The sequence below is a fragment of the Dermacentor albipictus genome, chromosome 9 (genome assembly GCF_038994185.2).
Source record: "Dermacentor albipictus isolate Rhodes 1998 colony chromosome 9, USDA_Dalb.pri_finalv2, whole genome shotgun sequence".
Classification (NCBI taxonomy): Eukaryota; Metazoa; Arthropoda; class Arachnida; order Ixodida; family Ixodidae; genus Dermacentor; species Dermacentor albipictus.
In genome coordinates this window covers 95,810,536-95,834,861 of record NC_091829.1, presented here as the reverse complement: position 1 = coordinate 95,834,861, position 24,326 = coordinate 95,810,536, and the positions used below count along the sequence as shown (strand labels likewise).

The window sequence follows — 24,326 nt, the reverse complement described above, 5'->3', positions numbered from 1 at the left end:
TGAACTTCAGTAACCTTAAGTGATCGCTGAAGCTCTTTTTTTTTACCCTGTCGGCGACTGAGGCCACTTGATACTGCGACCCTGGGAAGAGCTTCTGCAGCTCCTTTGCGAAGGACTGCTTTGACGGTCTTCCGAGTACTTGGACATCGATGTGTTTTGGACGGTTATATTACCTTGTCCGCATATCGAGCGTCTTCTAAATGGTTCTGGCTTTTTAAACAAATTCAGTAATCGTCCTAAGCCGGTTGCGTAACAATCTGGCCAAGAGCTTTGACTTTACTCCACATATGAGGAACCGAATTTATTCTCCGTTTCCGATTAGTCCGCTTTCCTTACTTACATTGCAGTGGCTCGTCGAAAATCGCGGTGGCGTGTAACGGAAGGTTAAAAATGTTGCTAAAACGGATCCTAAGCAAAGCTGGCAGAGCGATGTCGTATATGCGTCGAAAGGGCTCGATAACGTTAAAGGCTGCGCAAAATGTTTTGTTATACGCAAATAAACCCACGCTCTCCGGCAGGTGCGAGTAGCCAATGCGTAATTCCTTTCAGAACGGGGCAGTCTCCCGCTATACAGAAAAAAAGCTTCAGTTTTGTAATGCATTTTTAGCGCGTACACATGACTTTGACACTATGAGTTTTAGTGGTTTTGTGACATTGAGTGACAAACAAGTGAAAGCGGGGGGAGGCAGCCTGAAACATTTTGACCAATAGCAGAAAGTTAATGGAGGAAAGGCGTCGAGTCAGAAATATTAATTTTTCTTTTCTTCGGTCAAATAATGCATAATCAGTCTGTACACGTCATATTAGCTTGGTAGCTTTCGGAATTTTCGTGGTGTAGCGTGACAAACAGACAAAGTGCGGCTCGTCTTAAAACGTTTTTGGCCAATCGCGGAAGGCTGATTGCATTATTGGAATAAAAATGTTTAGAATAGCTTTACGTTATAGAGCCCCTGCATATCACCCCTAGTTGCTGTGGTAACAAACAGACCATGCTAACTTTCTAGTATCGGAGACGCAATTGGTGCGTTATATCTGCGTACACATTTCACTCGCCCTATAGAGCGTCACAATGCACCGTGAGGAGGCTGTCTTCAGCCATTTTATTATTCAATTTGCGCCATGCATGCTCTTGCCATGTAGATGTATATTGTTTTTCTTTTGCAGCACAATTAACACGCTATAACTTGCGCGCAGGGCTCAGAACACCTCTGCTATATTCCTATCAACTGCTAGAAATGCTACTTAGTTCCTTGCACCTGATTCTATTATTTTTTATATCGGAGCTCACCAGTGTTCAATAACCTTTTCCACGCCGATGAATTGCGTTCAGTTTGTGTCGCACGGCGACACAAACGCAAAAAGGGAGATTAATCACTCCCTTTTAACCGCTTCCGCGATCACCTTTTTCCACCTCACTCTGTATATATAAACCTCCTGACTATTGGAGCGTCTCCATAGGCAGTGCTGACGCGCATAACGAAGCGAGAAGACGACAACGATGAAGTACGGTATGTCACGCTTTATGCAAAACTACTTTACATTCAGAGCAGAGTGTCCTCTAATGCGTAGGACTGTCTAGGGCGACCCACCAGAACACGATAAGGAGAATGTGCTGTTTACACACACATATTTCCGCACAAAAAGGCACGAATGCACATCTAGTATGCGCAGAATACAATGCCCGAGATGTAACCCGCTGTTTCCTTGAATACTGTGAAACATGTGACGCCAGTCCACAAATATTCCGCAGTGGAATAGATTGCCTATCATGAATCACTGCCTCAAATTTTATTGCCAGGTAATACGGCCAAATAATTCGGACAGATTTATATGCCCGAATAGTTTTGTATGTTACTTATATTTCTGGCAGAATGAACACGGGCGCCGCCAAGCCGAATTTTTTAAGTTTTAGTCAATGCCCTCGACAAACATTTCTTGGAGTGGATCTAAAAAATAGTTGCTGAAAAAAGTTTAGGATTGCAGTGCGCTTCCCTTCCAATAAAATGGCCCTTTCGCGCAGCTGACTTACGCAGGACTAAACATGACTCTGAGGAGAATTCCTTGCGAAAAATAAAAAGGGAAGATTTCATCAATCACGCTTTATTCTGAAAGGTCCTAATATGTGTTGGTTGTACTTGAGGACTGCATATGTTCTCAAATTTTGTTCATGCCAAAGATGGCTATGGCCGCTAACGAAAACATGTGAAATACGCGACATCATGTGCTGCACTTTTACACATACTGAATTAAAAAAATTGACATGGGCACACAGCAGAATCCATTGCCGGAAGCTCGTACTTTATTGAGGCGAACAATAAGCATTTCCGAAATCATAACTTTGATTAGGCAATTACCTAAACTTTATTGACCTAAAAACTGTTGAGCGGAAGGCACATGTCCGATTCGCAGGCTGTAACCGGGAAGTTATGAAGGCGCACTGACTTGAAATAAATTTTGGCCAATCGCGGAAGGCTGATTGCATTATTGGAATAAAAATGTTTAGAATAGCTTTACGTTATAGAGCCCCTGCAGATCACCCCTAGTTGCTGAGCTGACTTAGGCAGGACTAAACATGACTCTGAGGATAATTCCTTGCGAAAAATAAAAAGGGAAGATTTCATCAATCACGCTTTATTCTGAAAGGTCCTAATATGTATTGGTTGTACTTGAGGACTGCATATGTTCTCAAATTTTGTTCATGCCAAAGATGGCTATGACCGCTAACGAAAACATGTGAAATACGCGACATCATGTGCTGCACTTTTACACATACTGAATTAAAAAAATTGACATGGGCACACAGCAGAATCCATTGCCGGAAGCTCGTACTTTATTGAGGCGAACAATAAGCATTTCCGAAATCATAACTTTGATTAGGCAATTACCTAAACTTTATTGACCTAAAAACTGTTGAGCGGAAGGCACATGTCCGATTCGCAGGCTGGAACCGGGAAGTTATGAAGGCGCACTGACTTGAAATAAATTTTTGAACTACGAGCTGCACCACTTTGGACTGAAGCGACACAAAACATACGGTAACAAAGCGAAAATAAGTGCACTTGTGGATTGGTTTGTCGCAGCCAAGCTTATGCCTGATTCACACAACCGTCATCAGCCCGACCCAGTCACTGTCGGAATTCCAGTTTCAGACACAACGAAGCGTGTCCTCAACAGTTTACTTTTTAAACGGATGCTAACTGCATTGTGAGATTAAGAGGAAGCTTGAGATTCGGCATTACTGCGATGCCACCTACTGAAATAAATGCCAAACGCTTAAATTGTTTTCTGAGATAAAGTCAAAACTAATTTTCATGAAATTTGTTGTATTTGAGATATTAAGGTAAATTAAAGTTACTGTTCGAAGTAAAATTTTGGCATAGGGCTTAAATTACTTCACGAAAATGTCTGACGATGAGTAGCTTTAAAAAAACATATACAAGCACGAAGTTTAAAATCGGTAACTCTCCACCAAAAACCGATATTGCTGTTCTGCAGACTGCAGCTATTAGAGCACAACCTTTTAAAGTGGGCAGGTTGGCTATCTGTAGTTCTCTCTATGTTTGTATATAACCGTTTCACCAACTACCTGGATCGCTCGGCAGTCTACGTTTGATTGCATGGCGAATTACGCTGCATTGCTGAAGAAACAGGGTTCCAAACCAGTAATCGTACCAACTTGAGTCAGTGAGTACGTGGCAATGAGCAAATACGTGCCGCTCTACAACAAGCCTATTTCGAGTCGACATTTGTACTGGGTGTATGTGTCATGGTTTGAAGACGCTCTTTCACGCCGACTTGAAGTACATAGTATGTGCCATTCGATCTGTGTTAGTCTCCTATGAACATTGTTGATGCCAACATGAGTCGCACGGTATGTGTGAGTTGGTGAGAACGAGGCGTCAGTCCCACGATCGCGTCCGCCTTCATGGCGCGTCGAGGCCCGGCTGTCCGTGCCGATCCCGACATTTGGCTTGCGTAGATCGTTTCTCCCCCCGAGACACCGAGTTCTTTGGTTCGTTCCACTTGCACAGGCACACGTTTCATTGCCGCGTCATATGCTGCGTTGCTCGGCGCTCACCGCGTGATTGGTGAATGAGTGGACGGTGCGAACGGGGTGCGATAACGCTATCGCGTTCCACTTTTGAAGGCGAAGCTTAACCGTCCTCCAATTTTTTTATTGCAAGGAAAATTGAGGAGAGACTGGAGCAGCGCTACCCCATCAAATTTTGCCAGAAGCTGCGCGACAACTAAGTGGGACCCATTCGGAAGATTCAGACGCCTTTAGGTGACGAGGTTGTGAGCAGCACACAGATTAAAGAGTCGTAAAACCTGTTTAAAGACGGCCGCATATCGGTGGAGTGCGAGCCACGCTCTGGTCGGCCATCAACATGCCGAAATGACCAGGTCATTGTAGAAGTGAACGTCGTTGTGATGTGGGACCGTCGTGTGACTATCGCGGAACTTGTAGAAGAGGTGGCAATCAGCACTTTTTCTGCGCATTTCATTATGACCGAAGATTAGGCCATGTAGAGAGTTGCAGCGAAATTCGTGCCGAAGCTGCTCACGGTGGAGCAAAAGCAACTTCTTGTTGAAGTCTCTCAGGACATACTGGATTCCACAAACAGTGACCCTGACTTCATGAACACCATAGTCACTGGTGACAAGCCTTGGGTGTACGGGTACGACCCAGAAACCAAATCGCAGTCGTCACAGTGGAAGCGTTTCACGTCAGAATGACCAAAGAAGGCCCGCAAAATGCGCAGCAACATCAAAGTAATGCTGACTGCTTTCTTTGACTGCCGCGGTCTGGTACGCGACGTGTACGCACCACAGGGTCAAACAATTACCAAATAGTACTACAGGGATGTCCTCCGTCACCTACGTGATGCTGTGCGGCGCAAGAGACTGAAGTTGTGGTCAACAGGAAATTGACGCATCCATCACGACAATGCTCCTGCACATTCCTTGCACTTGATTCATCGTTTCTCGGCGAAAAATCAGACTCCTGCAATTAAACAGGCTCCTTAATCTCCTCATATGGCCCCCTGCGACTTCTGGCTGTTTCCCAAAATCAAGAGGCCATTGAAAGGAGCGCGATTTCAGACAACAGATGACATTATAGCTGCAACGACAGATGAGCTGAACTATACTCCGAAAGTTGCCTTCTCCACATGCTTCCAAGAATGACAGCACCACTGGCAGAAGTGTGTGGAGTCCCAAGGAGACTACTTTGAGGGTGATTAGGTTTCCAGCGCTCCAGTTATGCCAGGTTTTTTCTTCGGCCAAAGGTCTGATACATTTATAACAGACATCGTAATTTAAAACCATTCACAGACCTTTCTTAACTCCACGCTTGCTTCAGTTAATAAATCGTAAACCTTGTCTTCAGCAACAATAATGAATGTGTCATCGGGACACATAAGGATTCTACATGATTTTAATTTCAGTGGAAGGTCAGTATTATGTAAATATAACCTTCTCCTAAGCACGGACCCTTGCGGGGCTGCTGTGTTCAAAGTCTCAGATGCTGATGTAATATTGTTCATACTGAATACTTGTACGTGGTTGTAGAGGTAACTGCAGGGTAAGAAGATTAAATGCGGTTCTACGGAAACCATAATGCTTTAGCTTATTAAGAAATATAGTGTGGTCAACCGTGTCGAAGACTTTCTCTAGGTCCAAAAAATGACTCCAACAAGCATGTCATTTTGTAAAGCAACGTTAATTATTTGAGATAGCGTTAGCACTGCTGGCAGGCTAGAATAATTTGGACGAAGCTGACGATGGTGCGGAAACACAAGCTGATACTTATCTATGAATTTATGGAATCAGCTGGCAAGAACCTTTTTCGAAATAGAGTTGATGATACCCAGAGCGGAAATTGGCCTGTAGTTACAAGGGTCAGTGCGATCTTCATCTTTCAATATAGCGACAGCCTTAGGAATTTTTAGCAGAGACAGATACCTAGAGCAGCTAAAAGAATGATTAAGATGGTGGCACAAAAGTGGCCCTAAAATATGTATGTTCTCTTTATTTGGCTGAAGAGTAATACCATCTTGTTCGGAGTCTTAAGGCTTTCATATATTACTGACGGTGGACATTACGTCCTGAATATCAATGCTATACATGGCAAAAGCATTGGGAACACGACCCTGGAAAAAGTTATATCGTCACAATCATTGAACTTCGTAGCTAGGGACAAGTCTATACCCCAAAAATATGTTTTGAATTGTTAAGTAGTGTCTTGTCAATAGCGTCGGGAAAGAAGATTTGGTTGTGTTTTCCATAACTTCACTTATAATCTCCCACATATTTTTTTGTGTCACCACCTGTGTAGGAAAATAACGGTGTATCATAATTTCTTTAATTTATCCGACGGTTCATATTGAGCAGGGATTCCCCAGCCCAACCAGTGCGATGTTCCTCTCTTCATGCCATTGAATACACATTCATCCAAGTTGGCGGAAAAACGGTTAGAGACATAGACGGTGATATCCTATCCTGAATGTATGTGAAGTGCCCAAATAATTCTGTTCACTATAATTAGGCCATGGGCATTCACAAACATGACAAGAAAGAAATCAGGTGGATAAAATCTGTACGTTCATTCAAAGGGTAGTCAGAAAATCATCATCATCATGAGAAGACGGAGCGGTTGACTGGCGTGTGAATAAGGTCTATAGACGGCGGTACTCCGCCTTTTGCATGTTCCGATTGCACATGCACCGTACCTTAGTGGCAAGCACCGGAAACGTTTTTTACGGTGTCGGTGATTCGTGCAGCAGAAGATGCACGCATCTGCAAAAGCGCGGGCAGCCTGCAACATAGTGGATGAGGAGGCGAACTCTTACAGTGCTGATGAAGCGGTATGTACGCTGTGTATTCGTAGAAATTTCAGCTGTTCAAAATGATTTTCGGTTAACGTGTGGTACGCCACGGTATAGGTTGACATCAACATTCGGCCGACCAGTTGGCAGAATCTGTGAGTAGGAGAGCTACCTACATTGTCATAATAGCATGACGAAGACGCGACCGACAACAGTGAGTCGTCGTAGTGTGACAGGCTTTCATGCCGACGACGCCGTTAAAACCAGCGTACTGCTCGCCATGAGATTGGCTACCAAGTGAGAACATGGCACCGAAAACGCTAATGCGGCAGCAACTGCCCTTGTGTAGGTATTTCTTGACGCTCAAACTTAGTCTATAACCTACTTCCTCAATTTAAATTCATGATTTCCCACCTTTGCCAGTCGCCCACATTGAATTTGAGGCGGTGCCAATCTCATTCAGCTCATCTTCATTAGGCCTAACACAGCCTACGAGTTCATCCACTACCGATAGATCTGAAATATAGGATAAGCAATTATGACGAAGGAAAGTGCTTTTATAGTTCAGCCCTGGCCATACGACTTGAAGTCAACCACTTTCAGCATAGGACAATGCACACAAAAAGTGGGAAGTGGCGATATGGCACAGTGCCACGGTACATCACCGATCCTGATTGAAGGCTGTCGGTTGCACTGGCCCGGCATTTCGATGAACGAAGTGCACCTACGCAGAGTTGTAGATGTGTGTGTATTGTTAAGCCTACACATTAAGTGACAGAAGAATAAAGTTTGCGGCTTATTCATAAACAGGCAACAAGTGATGGCTCTTTCGTTACTACAGCGTAAACAACGTCGTTCGTTGCCGTGCCGAATACGGCAGGCATCGGCGTTTTCGCTTGATAGGTATATACGCACTGTCCAAATGAGTGCTATGTGCGCAGAGTTTAGCATAGTTTAGCAATACGCTATCGAGCACACAAACTATGCGCCTGTTGAAGCACACGAAAGGAGAAGACGACCTATAAAAATCACGCTCTCCCAAAAACGGTGACTTGGTGGTCATATACGACCACCCAATTGGAGCTTTGGAAGTCTCCGGGACTCTCATGCTTCCACGTCTCACTCTGAAACAACGCTTCTCATATTGCCATAGGAAGCCTACATATATGTTTTAAGTATTTTGTCATTATTTCGTGCCAGAGGGACACGTTTTCTCCTGTACTTCGCCAGTGAGCGGCAACCTTACACTTGCCGACATAATGAAATGCGCCGTTCTTGTGTTGCATAAATACTCTGCGGGCAGTATAGCCCTTTTGAAAAGCTATTAACACTATGGTGAAAGCTGAGCTTTGAGAGTAGTTATTATCGTCCTGCTGGCGTATGTTCAGTGCAGGTCTCAATGTGGGAAATGCATCAACTTGGCTGCTACGTTGCGGCTAACATCCACTGAGCAAAATCGACCTCAGCTCAAACGTAATGGGGGCGACTTGACGACTTGCGGTGGTAAGTCACGCCAGAGTCGTGGCCGGCATTAGTGCCCCGCCCACGATGCGTACAGTCACACAAAACCAAAATTACGACTGACAAATGCACAAAACCAGTTCAGATCGCTTCATGCAGTGTGCCTCTCTGCGTCCAGCGGCGCCCCGACGCCGTCAATTTTGTTTCTCATGGAGCCCACTTAAGTCGCAGCAAAGCACACGAGAGCACGGCGGCGTATCTCACTTTTCTGCATCGTCTGAAACTTCCATTGTCAGGATGACATAGAGCACCCAATGGTGCACGTTGTAGCAGAAAAGAGTGTTATTGAGGGTTATCTGGACATTTAACATTTCTCGTCCCCCTGTCCCCCACCCACTTTTGTGCCATTTAAATTGAGGAACTGGAAAGAACAGCCTTGCAGATTAATATGTATATTGAGTATGATTGCAGGTTCTTCACGCTTGGTATATTGTTACGCGTACGAGGGATGAAACAATCAAAACTATTTACAATGTATATTTACAAAGAAGCTGAAGCACTAGCCAGTTCAGCCAACAGCTCGAGATCCAGGAGTAGTTGTTCTTCGTCGGGGCGCCCACGCGCATCGTGCAATAGAAACAACGCAATATGCATGTAGCCTTATCCCCTGAGGTAGAAGCAGCGTTCCGTTGGGTCTAAATTGGAGTAATGAAGCTTGAGGTGTGCGACATGCACAACGTCACTGGAATGCGGGCAGATGAGGCACTGGCAGTGAATGGAACCATTTTATACGTGACTGGAATCACGGAATGCAGCCCTAATTATGGGCCTGAGTAGTGAGGCAGGCCCACATGGACAGCCCGACGTGCCGGGTACGAGACCACAGCATCACCAGGCATCGAGGCGAAAAGTGAACGCCTCCTTATTGCCTTTAGTTTAAACGCCGTTTGTTCTATTGGCAGGTCAGAAGGCGAGAGGGAGCAATTTGGCGTACTTAGGCTGGACTGGTGATCTCATCAAGTGCATATTCGGTAGCCTTTTCTGCGGCGGATGGGAGGAATGTGTCGAGTGACAATGTTGGTGCTGGGTTGAATAGCACAAAAAAGGGGAATTGGCGGCAGTATTGTGGCACGAAGAATTATATGCAAATGCTGTAGGGTAAAGCAAGGTCCCAGTCAGTATGGTCAAACGGGACATACTTTCCAATCATGTCGGTCAGTGTTAGATTCAGACGCTCCTCGAGACCAATAATCTGCGGATGTTAAGGCTTAGTCAGCTTGTGCCTAGTTGACCAGGACTGCTGGATGTTGTCGATGATTTTTGAAAAGAATCTCGCGCCGCGTTCAGTGAGCAGTTGGTGCAGAGCTTCATGTTGCAAAATTACGTTGTGTAAGTGGAGGAGGAAGAGGAGGAGAAACGTTTATTTAGCTCTAGAAAATTCTATGCATTTCGCGGAGTTAGATGGTGTCTTCCATCTTCTTGGCAATGGCTGTGTGCCCCTAGTCCAGGGCTCCGCTGGATGCCGCTGCCAGCTGGGCCCGTAGGATCAGCCCTAGTTGGACGTCCTGACGGTGTAAGAGAAAATCCGCGACATCTGTGGAGAATCTTGTTGGAAGCGCATTGCTGCTTGCATGGCGCATGGTGTAGTTTGTCGCCACAGTGACCCACTTGTTTCGAGACGTCTATAGAGGGAGGGAAGGAAAGCCAAAGCCAACGCAGAAGAACGGCCCTGACGCGACGTCGAGCTGCAGAAGACACCCGACAGGGAGGGTCGGTCGTGTTTTTCGGCGCTGATATTTCTCACCCGCCGCTACGTGTTTCCAGAGGGTGCGGGCAAGGTCTGGCTAAAGCAAGCGTCGGCCAATCCAGCCGTAGGGGCTGAACCGCCGATGGGACCGGCGTTTGGTAATTGGAAAAGTTCATGGAAAACAGCTGACCAGAGGTGCTTAGTCATGAGCAGAAATGGGGCCGAACCATCGGAATGAATGTTGTGCCGCTATAGTACACCATCCTGGGGGGCAAGCAAGTGAAAATACGTATCGGAAGCCGAATATTACAAGCGATAAGTGAGGGCGCGCTAGGTGGCATCACTGCGTTGCTTGTCGGTGACGTGGAGCAACTGAGGTACGGAGAAAACGCAAGCGTCTGAGTAATGGTGGGCGATTTGTTAATGAATTACTTAATACACAGTCTGCGTCTTGGTGTAGGCGTCCAGACTGCACATTCCTGTATTGGAATAATTTTGAAGCTGCAGAGCCCAGCGACCCAGGTGACTGGCAGGATCCTTAAGTGATGAAATACAGCAGAACGCGCGATGATTCGTGATTACCGGGAAATGTTTGCCATATAAATATAAGCAGAACTTAGAAACTGCCCAGACGAGAGCCACCAATTCTTGTTCTGGGATCGAATAGTTGCGCTCCCCCGCTGTAAAGAGGCGGCTAGCGTAGGTGATAATAGAATCTTGTCCCCGTTGGTGATTGCGTGGCCAATGGCATCTGTACGGACATTTGTAAGAGAGAATGGGTCAAAGGGAGCCAATATAAATGGCATGGTGAGAAAGTTAGGGAGGTGGGCGAAAGCGGCAGCTTGAGCGGGATCTCCCCCCCACCCCATGTAAACGGTACATCCTTCTCCAGAACATCAGTAAGTGGTCGGACAATCACTGCAAAATATTTCACTAACTGTCGAAAGTAGGAGCATAGTATTACAAAAGTTCGGATGTTTTGACAGACTAAGGTACACGAAAAGACGTGATAGCACAAATTTTATCCGGGCCTAGTCGAATACTGGAATTCTCGAGGAGGTGCCCGAGTACTGTAATCAGCTGGTGACCGAAGTGACACTTTAATGAATTCATTTGGAGCCCAGCCTTCAGGAAGACTTGAAGAATAGCTGATAAGTGCTGAAATGTTGTCTCGAATATAGGGGCAATACGAGAACGTCGTTAGGTAGCAAAGGCGTGTTGATCAGTTGATCCCTTGAAGCAAAGAGTCCATAATAAGTTCAAACGTTTCTGGGGCATCGCATAGATCGAAATTATTACTTTGAGTTTATATAATCCATCAGTGGTGAAGAACCCGGTCTTGGTCTTCTTTTGGCCCTTTTCATCTACAAAAATCTGCCAATAGCCAGACCGGATCTGTATACATGTAAAGTAATTGGCACCTAAGAGACAATCGATGGCTTCGCCAACGTGAGGCAAGGGGTAGACGTCCTTTTTTTGTATTTCGGTTTAGATGACGACAACCTATACAACAATGTCACGTGCAATCCTTTTTTTAACAAGCACGGAGGTTCAACAATGCCTTTGGAAAGCATCTTGTTCACCTCATCTTGAATAGGCTTATGCTCTCACGCAGAGTCTCGAGATGGCCGGCGATGAATGGGACTAGCATCACCAGTATTTATGTGATACTGAAGAAGAGACGTCTGACTTAAATGTCGCTTTTTGAGGTCGTAAATATTTAGGAAACCAAAAAGTGGCATAGATCCGCAGTAATCATTACACTAAACGTTACGGCGAGGAAAATTGCATCTTGTGGGACAAGCTGAAGATTCGGAGTAGACGTCTACTGGAAAAGTCGTGACGTGGTCTTTTGCTATAGCATGCATCGTGGGAATCGGTATGCCTGGGTGTAGAAATTGCTTTTTCAGGCCAAAACTGGCGATGGGGAGGCATGTCCTATTATCGCAACAGTTACGGGTGAGTAAGACGCAGTAATGTTGCTATAGAACAGTATTTGCGATGACGAAGAGGCGACAGTGTGAAGAGGATGACGACGATTGGAGGCTAGCGCGGGCTATTGCCTCTTTGCCAAGTGCGGCATGTTTCCTTGTTAATATACTGGTGTATAGCTTTTGGTCTGGTCTTCCTACGTAACATATCTGGTGGAGGTGGACGTTCCATGTACCTCGTCACGGAGCTTCGCAGTGGACTGTACGTCGAGCCTTCCTTCAAGTCTCCCGGCCACGACAACTCGACTCAGCCGCCTCCGAGACCTGCTGCCACTTCGACGACCCACATCACTCTCCCCGGTCGCCGTGGTCCTGGCGTATGCTCGGGCAAAGATGGGGAAGACGTTAAGGAATGGATAAGCCTGTACGAACACGTCAGACGCAATAGCCAGTGGGACCCTACTATCATGCTCGCCAGCGTAGTCTTTTCCCTCGGTGGCATACCTCAAGTTTGGTTTCGAACGCACGAAGATGAGCTTACTAGTTGGGATTCGCTTAAGCAAAAGCTCCGAGACTTGTTCGGCAACCCCTACTGTCACCAACTTGTCACGCAGAAGGCATTATCCGGCCGTGTGCAGACGTGAACAGAGCCCTACGTCACATACATTCAGGACGTCTTGCCTCTGCGCCGCAAAATTAACGCACACATAACTGAGTCCGACAAGGTTTCTGAGATCCTCAAAGGCGTTGCCGATGACGCCTTCAGCTTGCTCGTTTTCAACAACGTAGCGACGGTGGATGCAGTTATAAAAGAGTGCTGCCCCCTGGAACTCGCTAAAAGCCGACGTATCGATCAGCAGTTTGCCCGTCTGCCCAACACCCCAGCGACATCTTCCTGTGCCGACGCTCCTCGTCCCAACAATACTGGCGATGTTACCAGGATCGTCCGGCGTAAGATCGATGCCGCCTATCCGGCTGTTTTGGACTCCAGCTCCTCCAACACGCTTGCAGTCACGGTTTTCCCGATCCAGGCAGTTGTCCTCCAGGTGTTCACAAACGTGGGTCTTCACACCATCTGCTCAGCCCATCACACTGACACCCACCCGGCTTCTTCGATTCCGCCCCGTCCTGCATATTATTACCCACCAAGGTTGAGGACTGGGCGTGTTGGTATAGCATATTAGAAGCTTGATTTGCGCAACATTCGGACGACACACACAGAAGAGAAACACACACCACAGAGCGCTCTATGGTGTGTGTTTCTCTTGTTTGTGTGTCGTCCAAATGTTCCGCAATCAAGCCTCTAATTATTACCCACCACATTTCCGCGACCCATCTGAATGGCACACTGCTGACGACAAGCCCACTTGTTTTCACTGCCGTTGAATGGGGCACATTTCTCATCACTGTCACAGTCGCTGGAGTTCCCCGACCCGGTCTACTTATACCGCCTACTCTGGTCCCCCAGGTGGCCCTTCTCGTCCCTACGCCGCACGCTCCGATAATGCCGCCGCTGATCCTCCTGCGCCGAACCGCCCCTATTATCGTTCGCCTTCGCCCCAACGACGACAATCTCGCTCTCCCCAGCGCCGTCGCTCCTTTTTGCCGACTCCCTTCGGACGCCGCTCCCAGCCGGAAAACTAGACGGTGTAGCGCCTCGAGGTAACGCTGCATTTCTCCCTACGCCGCCAAATCCTCTACCGACGTTGCCCACTCATCTTAACCTCTTTGACGTACAAGTCGATGGTGTTTCTGTATCTGCTCTTATAGACACTGGGGCGCATTTGTCGGTAATGAGCGCTGACCTTCGTAACCGCCTGAAGAAAATAATCACGCCCGCCACGACGCCTGTTGTCCGTGTCGCCGATGGCGGAACAGCCCCCGTAATTGTTATGTGGGCCGCCCGAGTCTCCTTCGCCCATCGCTCCACTATCGTGCTACTCACAGTCATCGCCCACTGTCCCCACGACATCATCCTCGGCTTAGCCTTCCTTTCCACACATTGTGCCCTCATCGATTGTTCCACCAGTACTCCCGCCTCAACCTGCCTGTTCTGGATCCCGCTGAACCGCACCCTAGTCGACTCAGTTCCGTCGACTTCGTTCGCTTGCCCCATACGGCACTGACTTACGTTGACTTAGTGTCATCCCTACCAGTGCCCGACGGTCACTATATCACGGCTACTATGCAAGACCTCCTGTTTACACACGGTATCACCGTACCTGATACACTTTTATTTATTACGGCGAATTTATTCTGCCTGCCAGTGGTCAATGTTGGCTTGACGACACAAGTGCTGCCAGACGGGATTTCTCTGGCCCAGCTTTGCTCATTCGAGGATCACTCAGTAGCATCTATTGCAGTGGACAATTCAGCTGATCCTCCTCTACCATCGAAGGCGGCAACTTGTACAATCACCAACTTACAGAAAATGATTGCGCCTGGCATGCCGTCCGAGCATGCTCGTGAGCCCTACTGTGTTCTGTTTTTCTACCACGATATTTTTTACTTAACGATCGTCCTTCGGACCAAATTGCAGCTGTTAAACATCGCATTAATACCGACAATGCCCTTCCTTTTTATCCCCGCCCATATCAAGTGACACCAGCTGAGCGTCAAGTTATTCACGCAGAAGTTCGCAAAATGCTTGCCAAGAGCATCATAAAACAGTCATGGGCGTCACCTGTTGTACTGGTAATAAAGAAGGATGGCTCATGGCGCTTTGGGTGGATTATCGGCACCCTAACAGGGTTACCAAAAAGGACGTGTACCCCCTACCTCGGATTGATAACGCCCTCGACTGCCTCCAGGGTGCTCGCTACTTCTCCTCTATTGACGTTCGCTCCGGCTACCACGAGAAGACTGCTTTTGTAGCAGCCGACGGTCTCGATGAATTCAGAATGATGCCGTTCAGTCTACGTAACGCTACTGCCACTTTTGAACGCATTATGGACTACCTTCTTCACGGTTTCAAATGGTCCACGTGCCTGTGCTATTTGGACGACGTTATAGTGCTCTACCCAACGTAGTACTCTACCCTACGCACCTCGAGCGCCTTTCAGCAGTCCTGGACATTTTTCGTTGAGCCGGTCTGCAACCCAACGCATCGAAGTGCTAATTAGGCTGTCGCTAGATTACCGTCCCTGGACATCCCGTTGACGTGAACGGAGTGCAACCGGACCCAGGCAAGATTCATGCGGTTACGCAATTCCCTGTTCCGAAGTTTGTCAAGGATGTCCGCAGCTTCATCGGCCTTTGTTCGTACTTCCGCCGTTTCGTGAAAAATTTCGCGGCCATAGCACGACCACTCGCGGAGATTTTGAAAAAAGACGCCCCTTTCGAGTGGGGCGGTAACGAGGCCTCTGCATTCTCGCATCTAGTCGACCTTCTCACGTCTCCCGTTTTGGCTCATTTCGATCCTTCTGCGCCTACCGTAGCCCGTACTGATGCCAGCGGTCACGGAATTGGCGCAGTACTGGCACAACACCAGCGTGGCCACGCCCGTGTTATCGCTTACGCCAGCAGGCTCCTCTCGCCCGCGGAGCGCAACTATTCCATCACTGAGCGTGAGTGTCTGGCCCTAGTTTGGGTGGTTGCAAAGTTCCGCCCATACTTATATGGCCGACTCTTTCCCGTTGTCATAGACCATCACGCACATTGCTGGTTATGCTCACTGAAAGATCCTACAGGAAGACTTGGTCACTGGGCTTTACGGCTCCAAGAATATTCGTATTCTATCACCTACAAATCTGGCCGACTACACAAGGACGCTGACTGTCTGTCTCGCTACCCGGTAGATGAGCCTGACGGCGCCGAGAGTAGTAGCGCCAACGGCATTTTCTCTGTGTCTGCCTTCGCTAACATCGCCGATTAGCAGTACCGAGACCTATCGCTGCGAGCATTCATCGAGCGTCTACGCTTTACACCTACCGACGCATCCTTTCGCCGATATGTCCTCCACCAGATATGTTCACCAGATATGTTACGTAGGAAAAGGCTGACGAAAAACTATATACAAGTATATTTAGAAGGAAATACACCGCCCTTGGCCAAGAGGCAACAGCCCGCGTTAGCCTCCAATCGGCGTCGTCGTCTTCAAAGTGCTCGCCTCTTCGTCATCGCAAATACTGTTCCGTAGCAATATTGGGCATTAAAAGCACGTGAGCAACAGGTGCGACGGCATAATCACCATTGGGCACTTGGAAAGATGACAGCAAATAGAAGAAAACCAAGTCTTTAGGCGGCAGACCAACGAAGGCAGTCGTGCTCAAGGTGTTCAGTGAAAAGTTAAACGGTGTGGCTGCTGTGGAGCTCCGTGGCGGGAACGGGGAACGCCACCCTCCACCAAAATGTTACTTGAGCGAGGAATGAAACACTCAAGACTATGTGTATGTAAAAAAACTTCACTGCTGGCCAGTTCAGCCAACAGCTCGAGATCGAGGAGCAGTTCGTCTTCCTCGTTAGGGGCGCCCGAGCGCATCGTCCAAAAGTAACAACGTAATACGCATGCAGCAATATTATTTTACAACGGTGTTGAAAATAACATGTATGCAATGGGTGAATGGGTACGCAATGGATATAACGTCTGTAATTTAGCCTGTTTCGTAGGCATCTCCAATATTTCTTATGTTTCTCTAATGCTTTTACACAGACATGGCTTTGAAATTACTGGTGTTTGCATTTCTACCGCTTCTTTGCGCCTGCTGGGGAAATTCAGGTAAGTAGGCATAAAAACCGTTTCTTTCATTCTCTTCTTATTTTACAATGCAAGCGGTTATGGGCTCTTTCTAGTAGCCCTCTCTTTTGACGATGGTGTTCGCTGCCGCCGCTCCTGCCGCGTCGGCATCCGTCGCAGCTATCGCCAGGAATTAGAAAAAAAAACACAGTTCCTGCCGCGATCGAGCCAGGCCCGTTGCGCCGGAGTACGCTACTCTACAACTGCGCCACGCCAGCTCTTTTTTTTCTCTTTGCATGGAATTTTAACTAGCGCCATGCGAAAATAAGTCACACTCCATTAGGCACGCGTGAAAAACAAGTGCACACATGGTATGCAGTGTGCCATGTGTGCGCACTGCAGTGTGCACTACTCTAGCACTACTCTAGTGTACAGTGCGCATTACTCTAGCGCTACAGTGTGCATTACATAGCTACGGTCACTGCAGAGCACGTCTTGCTCTTCTTAAGAATGTGACCTATAGTGGTGTCGCGAGCAGCGCTTCCGTGCGGCGTATGTGGTGAGGGCTTGCCGTATGACCGAGACAGCCGAGGAGAGCTCAGCGTGCTGATCACCTAATTATGGTATATAGCTTCAATTAGTACCATATAACAGCCATCTCCAGATCTGTGAATTTTAACATCGTAGAGTGCGTGGAAACTGTAGCCGAGTGGTACAATGCTTCTGTGTACAACCCACCGAACGCTACACGAGCCACATGGTAATTTTAAAGCGAATACCTTTTTTCGAGCCCCTCCTGCCTTTGCTGACCGTTGCTCTAGCTGCTGGCTGTTAATGGTGCTCTGTTGCCGCCAAACTCACATATAGAAGATGATAGAATTACACATCCAATGTGCTTTCGAAGCTAGTACTCCCAGGAGAACATCTCGACGCTCCCTACCAAGAGATCACCATTTTGAAGCGAAGCTTTCTTAGCTAGAGAGTGAGAGCTAAAAAACCATTTGTTAAGAAATAACTTAAATAAAAATGATGAAAATTTCAGTAGATATCTTTTAAGGTACCGTCGACGTTAACACGATTAGCGCCGAAGCAGCGTAATGAGGCACCGTATCATCACCGCTAAACGCGTCGTGTATGACGCGTGAACTGCATCCGCGCTTCTCTCTTGCGCTTCCCTATTGCGTCACATAGCTGACGCGAAAGCCTGGCGCACCAACAAACTTAGCGTGAGCCGGCGTTGGGGTAAGCTGGAGCGAATAGCTTTAGAATATTGTTTGAAGCAATCTTCCTACGCTTGTAGCGCCATTGCTGGTTCCAGGAAAGCTAATAGTAAGATTAAAATGTAGTATGATAAAGCGAGTGTCTCCAGCTTGCATGATTCAGTGTTTAAGTGTAATGTTGAAGTTTATATTTTCCCAGCAGGAAACTTCTTGCATTCAGTTTTGAGTACCTAACGTAATTGCCATCACTAGCCAAGTAAGTGCAACAGGTCGGCTTTGGGTGCGCTCAGAGATCATAGCGTTTTGCGTAAGCTGTGGCTTTTGCCATGTTTGCGAGGTAATGCTCACAGCCTCCCATGTACTTGATGTCGAAGACGAGATAATCACGCGTAGGTTTTCCTTGTGAGCACTTGAGTTCCGTAGACGCCAGTTGGAGTGATGTAAGAGATATTTTCCTTGAATATCGAGAGCGGACGCCCAAGTAAGATAAGTGGGTGTAGGCCCGCTCAACAATAAAGAAGTGGTGTAATGGGATTCTGGCCGGATTGTAAGATTCGAGAAGAAAAAGAAGAATGAGAAGTGAACATAGTGCACGTTAGAGAAATAAGGATACCCTTATTTGGTATTAAAACGTGTTGAATCACAAAACACGAATGCCTCGTTAAAATACTAGCGCAGTGCTCAAGTGCGCTAGCTTGTCCGTGGATGAAAGTTGTAGAAACGCGCCGCAGAGCCAGAACAGTTGGAAAAAATTGCCGCGGTTGAACGCGGTTGAACCAAGCTTGTCCAGCGATAGCACGGTTTTGCTTGCTTTGGGAAAGGACACAGACACTCCTTGACGCTGCCAGCAACCACTGCATCTACAAATGCACCACAACACAAAACAAACGCTGCTCGGCATGGCAGCAGCAGCAAGCGAATTGACCTTCATGCTGCGTCACGCTACAACGCGAATTAAACATGAAGAGCACAGCGCGTACGAAGCTACTAGTACTCGGCGCATTTTGCACACAACGGAGATCGCTTTGAAGATGCCCGCAGGACCGCGAACTGTGTCCACATCGCAGATCGCTTTCACGATATGGCCGCCCACGTGGCGTACGCAGCAGCCGCCGGAAGCGGCAGACTAAATCCCAATTTTACCTTGGCTGAGCTTGACGATGACATTGACTGAACCATACGTTTTCAGAGTTTGTACCTTGAGTAGTAGAGCTATCGTTCTAAAACGCGTAGTAAATTTCGGAGGCGTAACTGCCATAGAGAAAGACATTGAACAATAGCGGGCTGTTCTCTAGACAACTGAAAGAGGTTTACGTGGATTGAGAGACTCACAAACGGATTTGCAACGTTGGTTTTGCAGCCCAGCAAGACGACGTTGAATTTTCTTTTGAATGCGTCTGGCCGCTATAAGGTCGTAAACCGATTTAGTCCGCCTGTACCATCACTACCTCGCCAGAGGATTGCACGGAGGCTCTGTATTTCCGCATGAAAATCTGTGTACTTCTCGAATGGCCGAAATGAATGCATAGCATCCTGCATAGCATTGGCTATATGAATTTCTAGTGTGGGCGAAAAGCCGTTGTGGCATGCATCTTCCATAAATGATTCAAACACGAGCCACTGTATTGTCTGTTTAAAATTGGATGGGACGGATTTGGTTAGGCTTTTAACCTTCAGGTAGGGAGGAATGTGGTTGCTTCCGTCGGTTTCTATATCTGCGAATCAAAGGACACGGCGAGCGGGGCATGGAGAGACAAAAGCCGAGTCTAAATCACTAGTGTATGCCCGGCCGCGCAGAAACGTGGGACTGCCATGTTTAGACAGCAAAGCTCACGGTCACAGGCAAAGGAAACAAGGTTTCTTCCTTTCGAACTTACCTTGATGCTTCCCCAAAGTGAATGACGTGCGTTAAAGTCCCCAATAACAATCCATGGACCAGGAGCCGCATCTATAATGCCACTCAGTCTTTCTCTGTCGAAACGACTTGATCGAGAAAGGTAAGCGCCCACTAGAGTAAATGAAACTTTGCGCTTTTTCACGGTCAAACAAACATACTGATTACGGTCATGTGGCAGTACTGGATGAACATCGTAAGCCACTTCACACCGTATCTAGATGAGTGCCTTGCTAATTTCATTACAAGTCGATGACACATAAAGTTCATAGCTGGTGATCCTGACGGGTTTCTGCAGGTTCGGTTCACATAGAAGAATAATGGGGAATCGATTGGTGAAAACGTAATGGCGAAAATCGGCAATACAGGATTTCAGTACTCGGGCATACCATTGCATAATGGACGCTTCCTTGACTTGTCTGAAGAACGGCTGACTCGGTAAAGCCATTGCGCTTGCTGTTCGAGGCTCACAAGTACCGGATCCAGACCATACAGCACTTGCAGTGCACCCCTAGCAGATGGCGTCTGCATGTCATCTACCAATACGCGAACGACTTTCATTAGAGACTTCATTATAGCGATTGCTTGCTTGTCTTGGTCCTTCCACGCGATTTGAGCCGTCATTGGTGCGTTGGTAGTCTACCGTCGATCTTTGTTCTGCTGAAGAACTTAATGTCGGAAGTGCAGGCCAGGCGTTTGCAGAAGACGTACTCAGTGCGTCAGCAGACGCTGTGTTGCTAGTGTGGGTGATCATCTTGGGGACACCAGCTTTTGGAAGCACCGTCTTTCTTACGACGTTCTCACTATTTCTTGTAGACGAAGATCGTCTGCGGTGGGCACGACGCCGTCGCACATTGGCGGCGGCCTCTCTGTGCGTTGAGTTGTCTCTCTCGATTTCTTTTACGACTTACAGCTCTGTGTTGTGTCTCGGGCAGTTTCTCGACGGTGCTTCATGGGAACTATAGCAATTCGCACACTTAAAATCAGTCCCAGGGCAAGCATCAGCGCTGTGCTGCTCGGAGCATTTTGGACACACGGCCGAATTTTTACATATGCCGCTGGCATGCCCTATCATCAAACAATTATATCACTTAAGTGGTCGTGGAATGAACGATCGCACTGGATGACGAAAAATCCAACTTTCAAGTGTGACGGCAAGCTTCCTTCCTTGAAGGTTATCCTCAAACAGTGTGATTCTCCGAGGCGACGGATGTCAATAATAGTGACATCTGCTGTGGAGCGTTTAACAAAAACAGGACGGTCGTTGTATTTGACTCGTCGACATCATAAATCACACCTGATGAAGTATCGCTCTCCTGTGATATTATGGTGCGAACATTATTCTTGCCCAGCACATTGACTGTTCTCAAGATATCCAGCGCTGTAATGACCTTGACATAGACGGCGAGATTGTTCTCACGGGTGTTAATTCTCACATCTGTAATTTCATTCGGAACAAGAGCCTCCAGTGGGACAGATATGGCTTGCCTGTTAAGCCGAGTCAGGTCGTCGGTTGGCGTCTCGGGCAAAAAGAGGATGGTATCCCCCGAACACGATCCGCAACAGATATCTTTGCTAGACGACAATCATGTTCCACTTTCAGACAGTCATTGCACCTCGGCATTTAACACATTCTTTTCATCTGTTTTCACCCGGGAAGACCACTTTGACGTTCCATACGTACCCGATTTTGATTTCCCATATATGGAACCGATCGAAATAACTGCAGAGGGCATAGTACTTCTAATTAAAAACCTCAAATTATCCACTTCAGCCGGAATTGACAATATTAACTCTAAAATTCTTAAGAACACTGTCTCCGTTTCTGCTAACATTTTATACCACCTTTTCAGGCAATCTTTAGCGACAGGTCAACTTCCCTCCGATTGGAAAATTGGTAAAATAGTGCCTGTGTTCAAAGCCGGTGATAAACATACTCCCGAAAGCTACCGTCCAATTTCTTTAACTTGCATCTGCTGCAAACTTCTCGAACACATCATCGCTTCTCATGTTTACCGACACTTAGAATCTAACAATTTCTTTTTTAACAACCAACACGGATTCAGTAAAGGTTTCTCTTGCGAAACACAGCTTCTAGAATTAAGTACAGAACTACACTTCAACATGAACAATAACTTCCAGACTGACTGTATTTTTCTTGATTTCTCGAAAGCCTTTGACCGGGTCGCCCATTGCCGTCTGATTTCTAAATTATCTGCCCTTCGATTAGACTCGCTAACCTTATCGTGGCTCCGTAACTTCCTTTCACTCCGCCAGCAGTTCACGGTAATTAACAATTTCCAATCCTCCCTTTCTCACGTAACTTCGGGCGTACCACAGGGGTGCGTTCTCGGCCCCCTATTGTTTTTAATCTACATAAACGACTTGCCAGAAAACATTTCTTCCTGCATGCGAATCTTCGCTGACGATTGCATCATATATCGTCCAATAACCTGTGCCGATGACCACTTAACGCTGCAAAACGACCTTTACCGCATTAACAACTGGTGTAAAAAATGGCTTATGTCGCTGAATACAGAAAAATGCAAAATAATCTCCTTCACACGCAAGCAAAACATTTCCAACTACTACTACACCATTAACAACTACCAACTGTCGCAGGCATCATCTTATAAGTACCTTGGTATTCATTTCACACCCAACCTCTCCTGGTCTCACCATATTACCACCATAAGCGCAAAAGCTTCAAAATCTTTAGGATATTTACGTCGAAATTTACATAACTGTCCCACTCACGTTCGTCATCTAGCTTATCAGACCTTCGTTCGCCCACAGCTTGAATACGCCGCATCTATCTGGTCCCCCTACCAAAATTATTTAATTAACATGCTTGAAGCAGTTCAGAATAGGGCTGCCCGTTTCATTTCACGCAATTATGACAACCATAACAGCATAACGCAAATTAAGCTCAATCTTTCACTTGAACCCCTTAGTGCTCGTCGCGACATTGCCCTTTTATGCCTTTTTCACAAATACGCATGCAGCAACAGACCATTCCCATTTCACCTTGATGCTCCTTCCATCACATAACGTCGGTTGCATAATCACTTAAGTTTCACGCGATTATATGGGTCAACTCACACCTTCAACGCATCTGCTCTTCCACGCGCCATACGTTTGTGAAATGATCTTCCAGACAACATTGCATCCGAACCAGACCACGATAATTTCCGTCAACTCCTGCACTTTCTCTTTTCGCAATAAAAACTTGCCACTAGTATTTCCAGTTTTATTTTACTTCCGGTGCCATGTTCTGTATACTACCCATGTATTTATTTATTTGTTATTTTGACAGCTTTAAGACCAAAGACATCCGTCATTTTTTTGTACCACTGCACGTGTTTTTTTTTTCTCTTCAGTATCCCACTTTGTGCCCGACTGCACTCCTTATATTGATAAATGTTTTTACTTTGCACGCCATTAGTTCCTGCGATTTTATCATGCCCTACCATTGTGCGTATTTTAAACCCTGCCAACTGCTCATGCGCCTAGATTCCGCATATTTGTCAGTCTATCTTTCGTTGTAGTTTCTTTTCTTGTTACTGTTGTCATTGTTATCGGTATACTCTACAGTTCTTGTATGCAGTTTTTCCATATGTATAATGCCAGCCAATATTTTTTTTTTCTCTCTTCGTGTTATCCTTTTTCCCGCCCTACCTTGTACTTGCCGCCATACCACATTATCATCGATTCCTCTCCTTTATGTTAACCTGCAAATTTGAGCCGTACGTTGTACACCGACAAGTTACTTTGTATTTTCTTTATTACCCCCCTTACTCAATGCCCTGTAAAGGAGCCTGTAAGGTATGTTCAATAAATAAATAAATAAATAAATAAAATGTCATTGTTCTTTGCCATCACCCTCGTGACGATTATCAGTGACGATTATCAGTGAAGCAGACGATTATTCTCTTGCCTGTTTCCGTCACAAATGTCAAGCAATCACCGCCATCCGACAGATCCTCGTCCGAAGCAGAGCAGTACAGCATGGTGTCCTCACTGCTTGTGTCGCTCATGAGGTGGTTGCGCGTCCTAAGAGTGCGTGACGCTGTGACGCCTGTCTCCTCCGGACGTCTAGCAGACTCCGCTTCCTTCGCCGAAGGTCTCCGGAGCAGCGTCTCCCGAAAGCACGCAAAAATACTCACAAAATGAGAGCAGTGAAAAACGGAGTTCCGCAGATGACGATGATGATGATGATGATGATGATGATGATGATGGCCACATGTTATGGCTCATACCCTCACTGCAGGATTGGCCGAGCATTGCGTGCTGAAACGATTACATATATTCTTTTGAAGTGTTACATATTCGGTGAAACATGAAAAAGAAAGAAAAGGAAGACATTTGTTTTCGTATGTTCTGCAGAAGACGTGAGGATCCACGTGAGAATACACGCGATATTTTTTTCCTCACTCCGGGACAGGAGAGACTGGCCACAGGTACATGGTTCAAACACCGCCGTGGGACCAACTTTAGTCACTGAGTATGTAGAATCGTCTACATTCGGGCCGCTCTTCCACGAACCTATTTCACGCTTGCATGAGTCACTG

At 46.8% G+C, this 24,326-nt stretch overlaps 1 protein-coding gene across 1 annotated transcript in view; it reads left to right on the top strand.

Annotated features, from left to right (window-relative positions):
• The window catches only part of LOC139049995 (uncharacterized), a 159,999-nt gene that overhangs the window by 59,286 nt on the left and 76,387 nt on the right, over positions 1-24,326 (top strand). Inside the window, exon 2 of the mRNA XM_070525980.1 lies at positions 16,618-16,683. Coding sequence (XP_070382081.1) covers positions 16,618-16,683 — 66 coding nt within the window. The remainder of the gene's footprint in view (positions 1-16,617; positions 16,684-24,326) is intronic.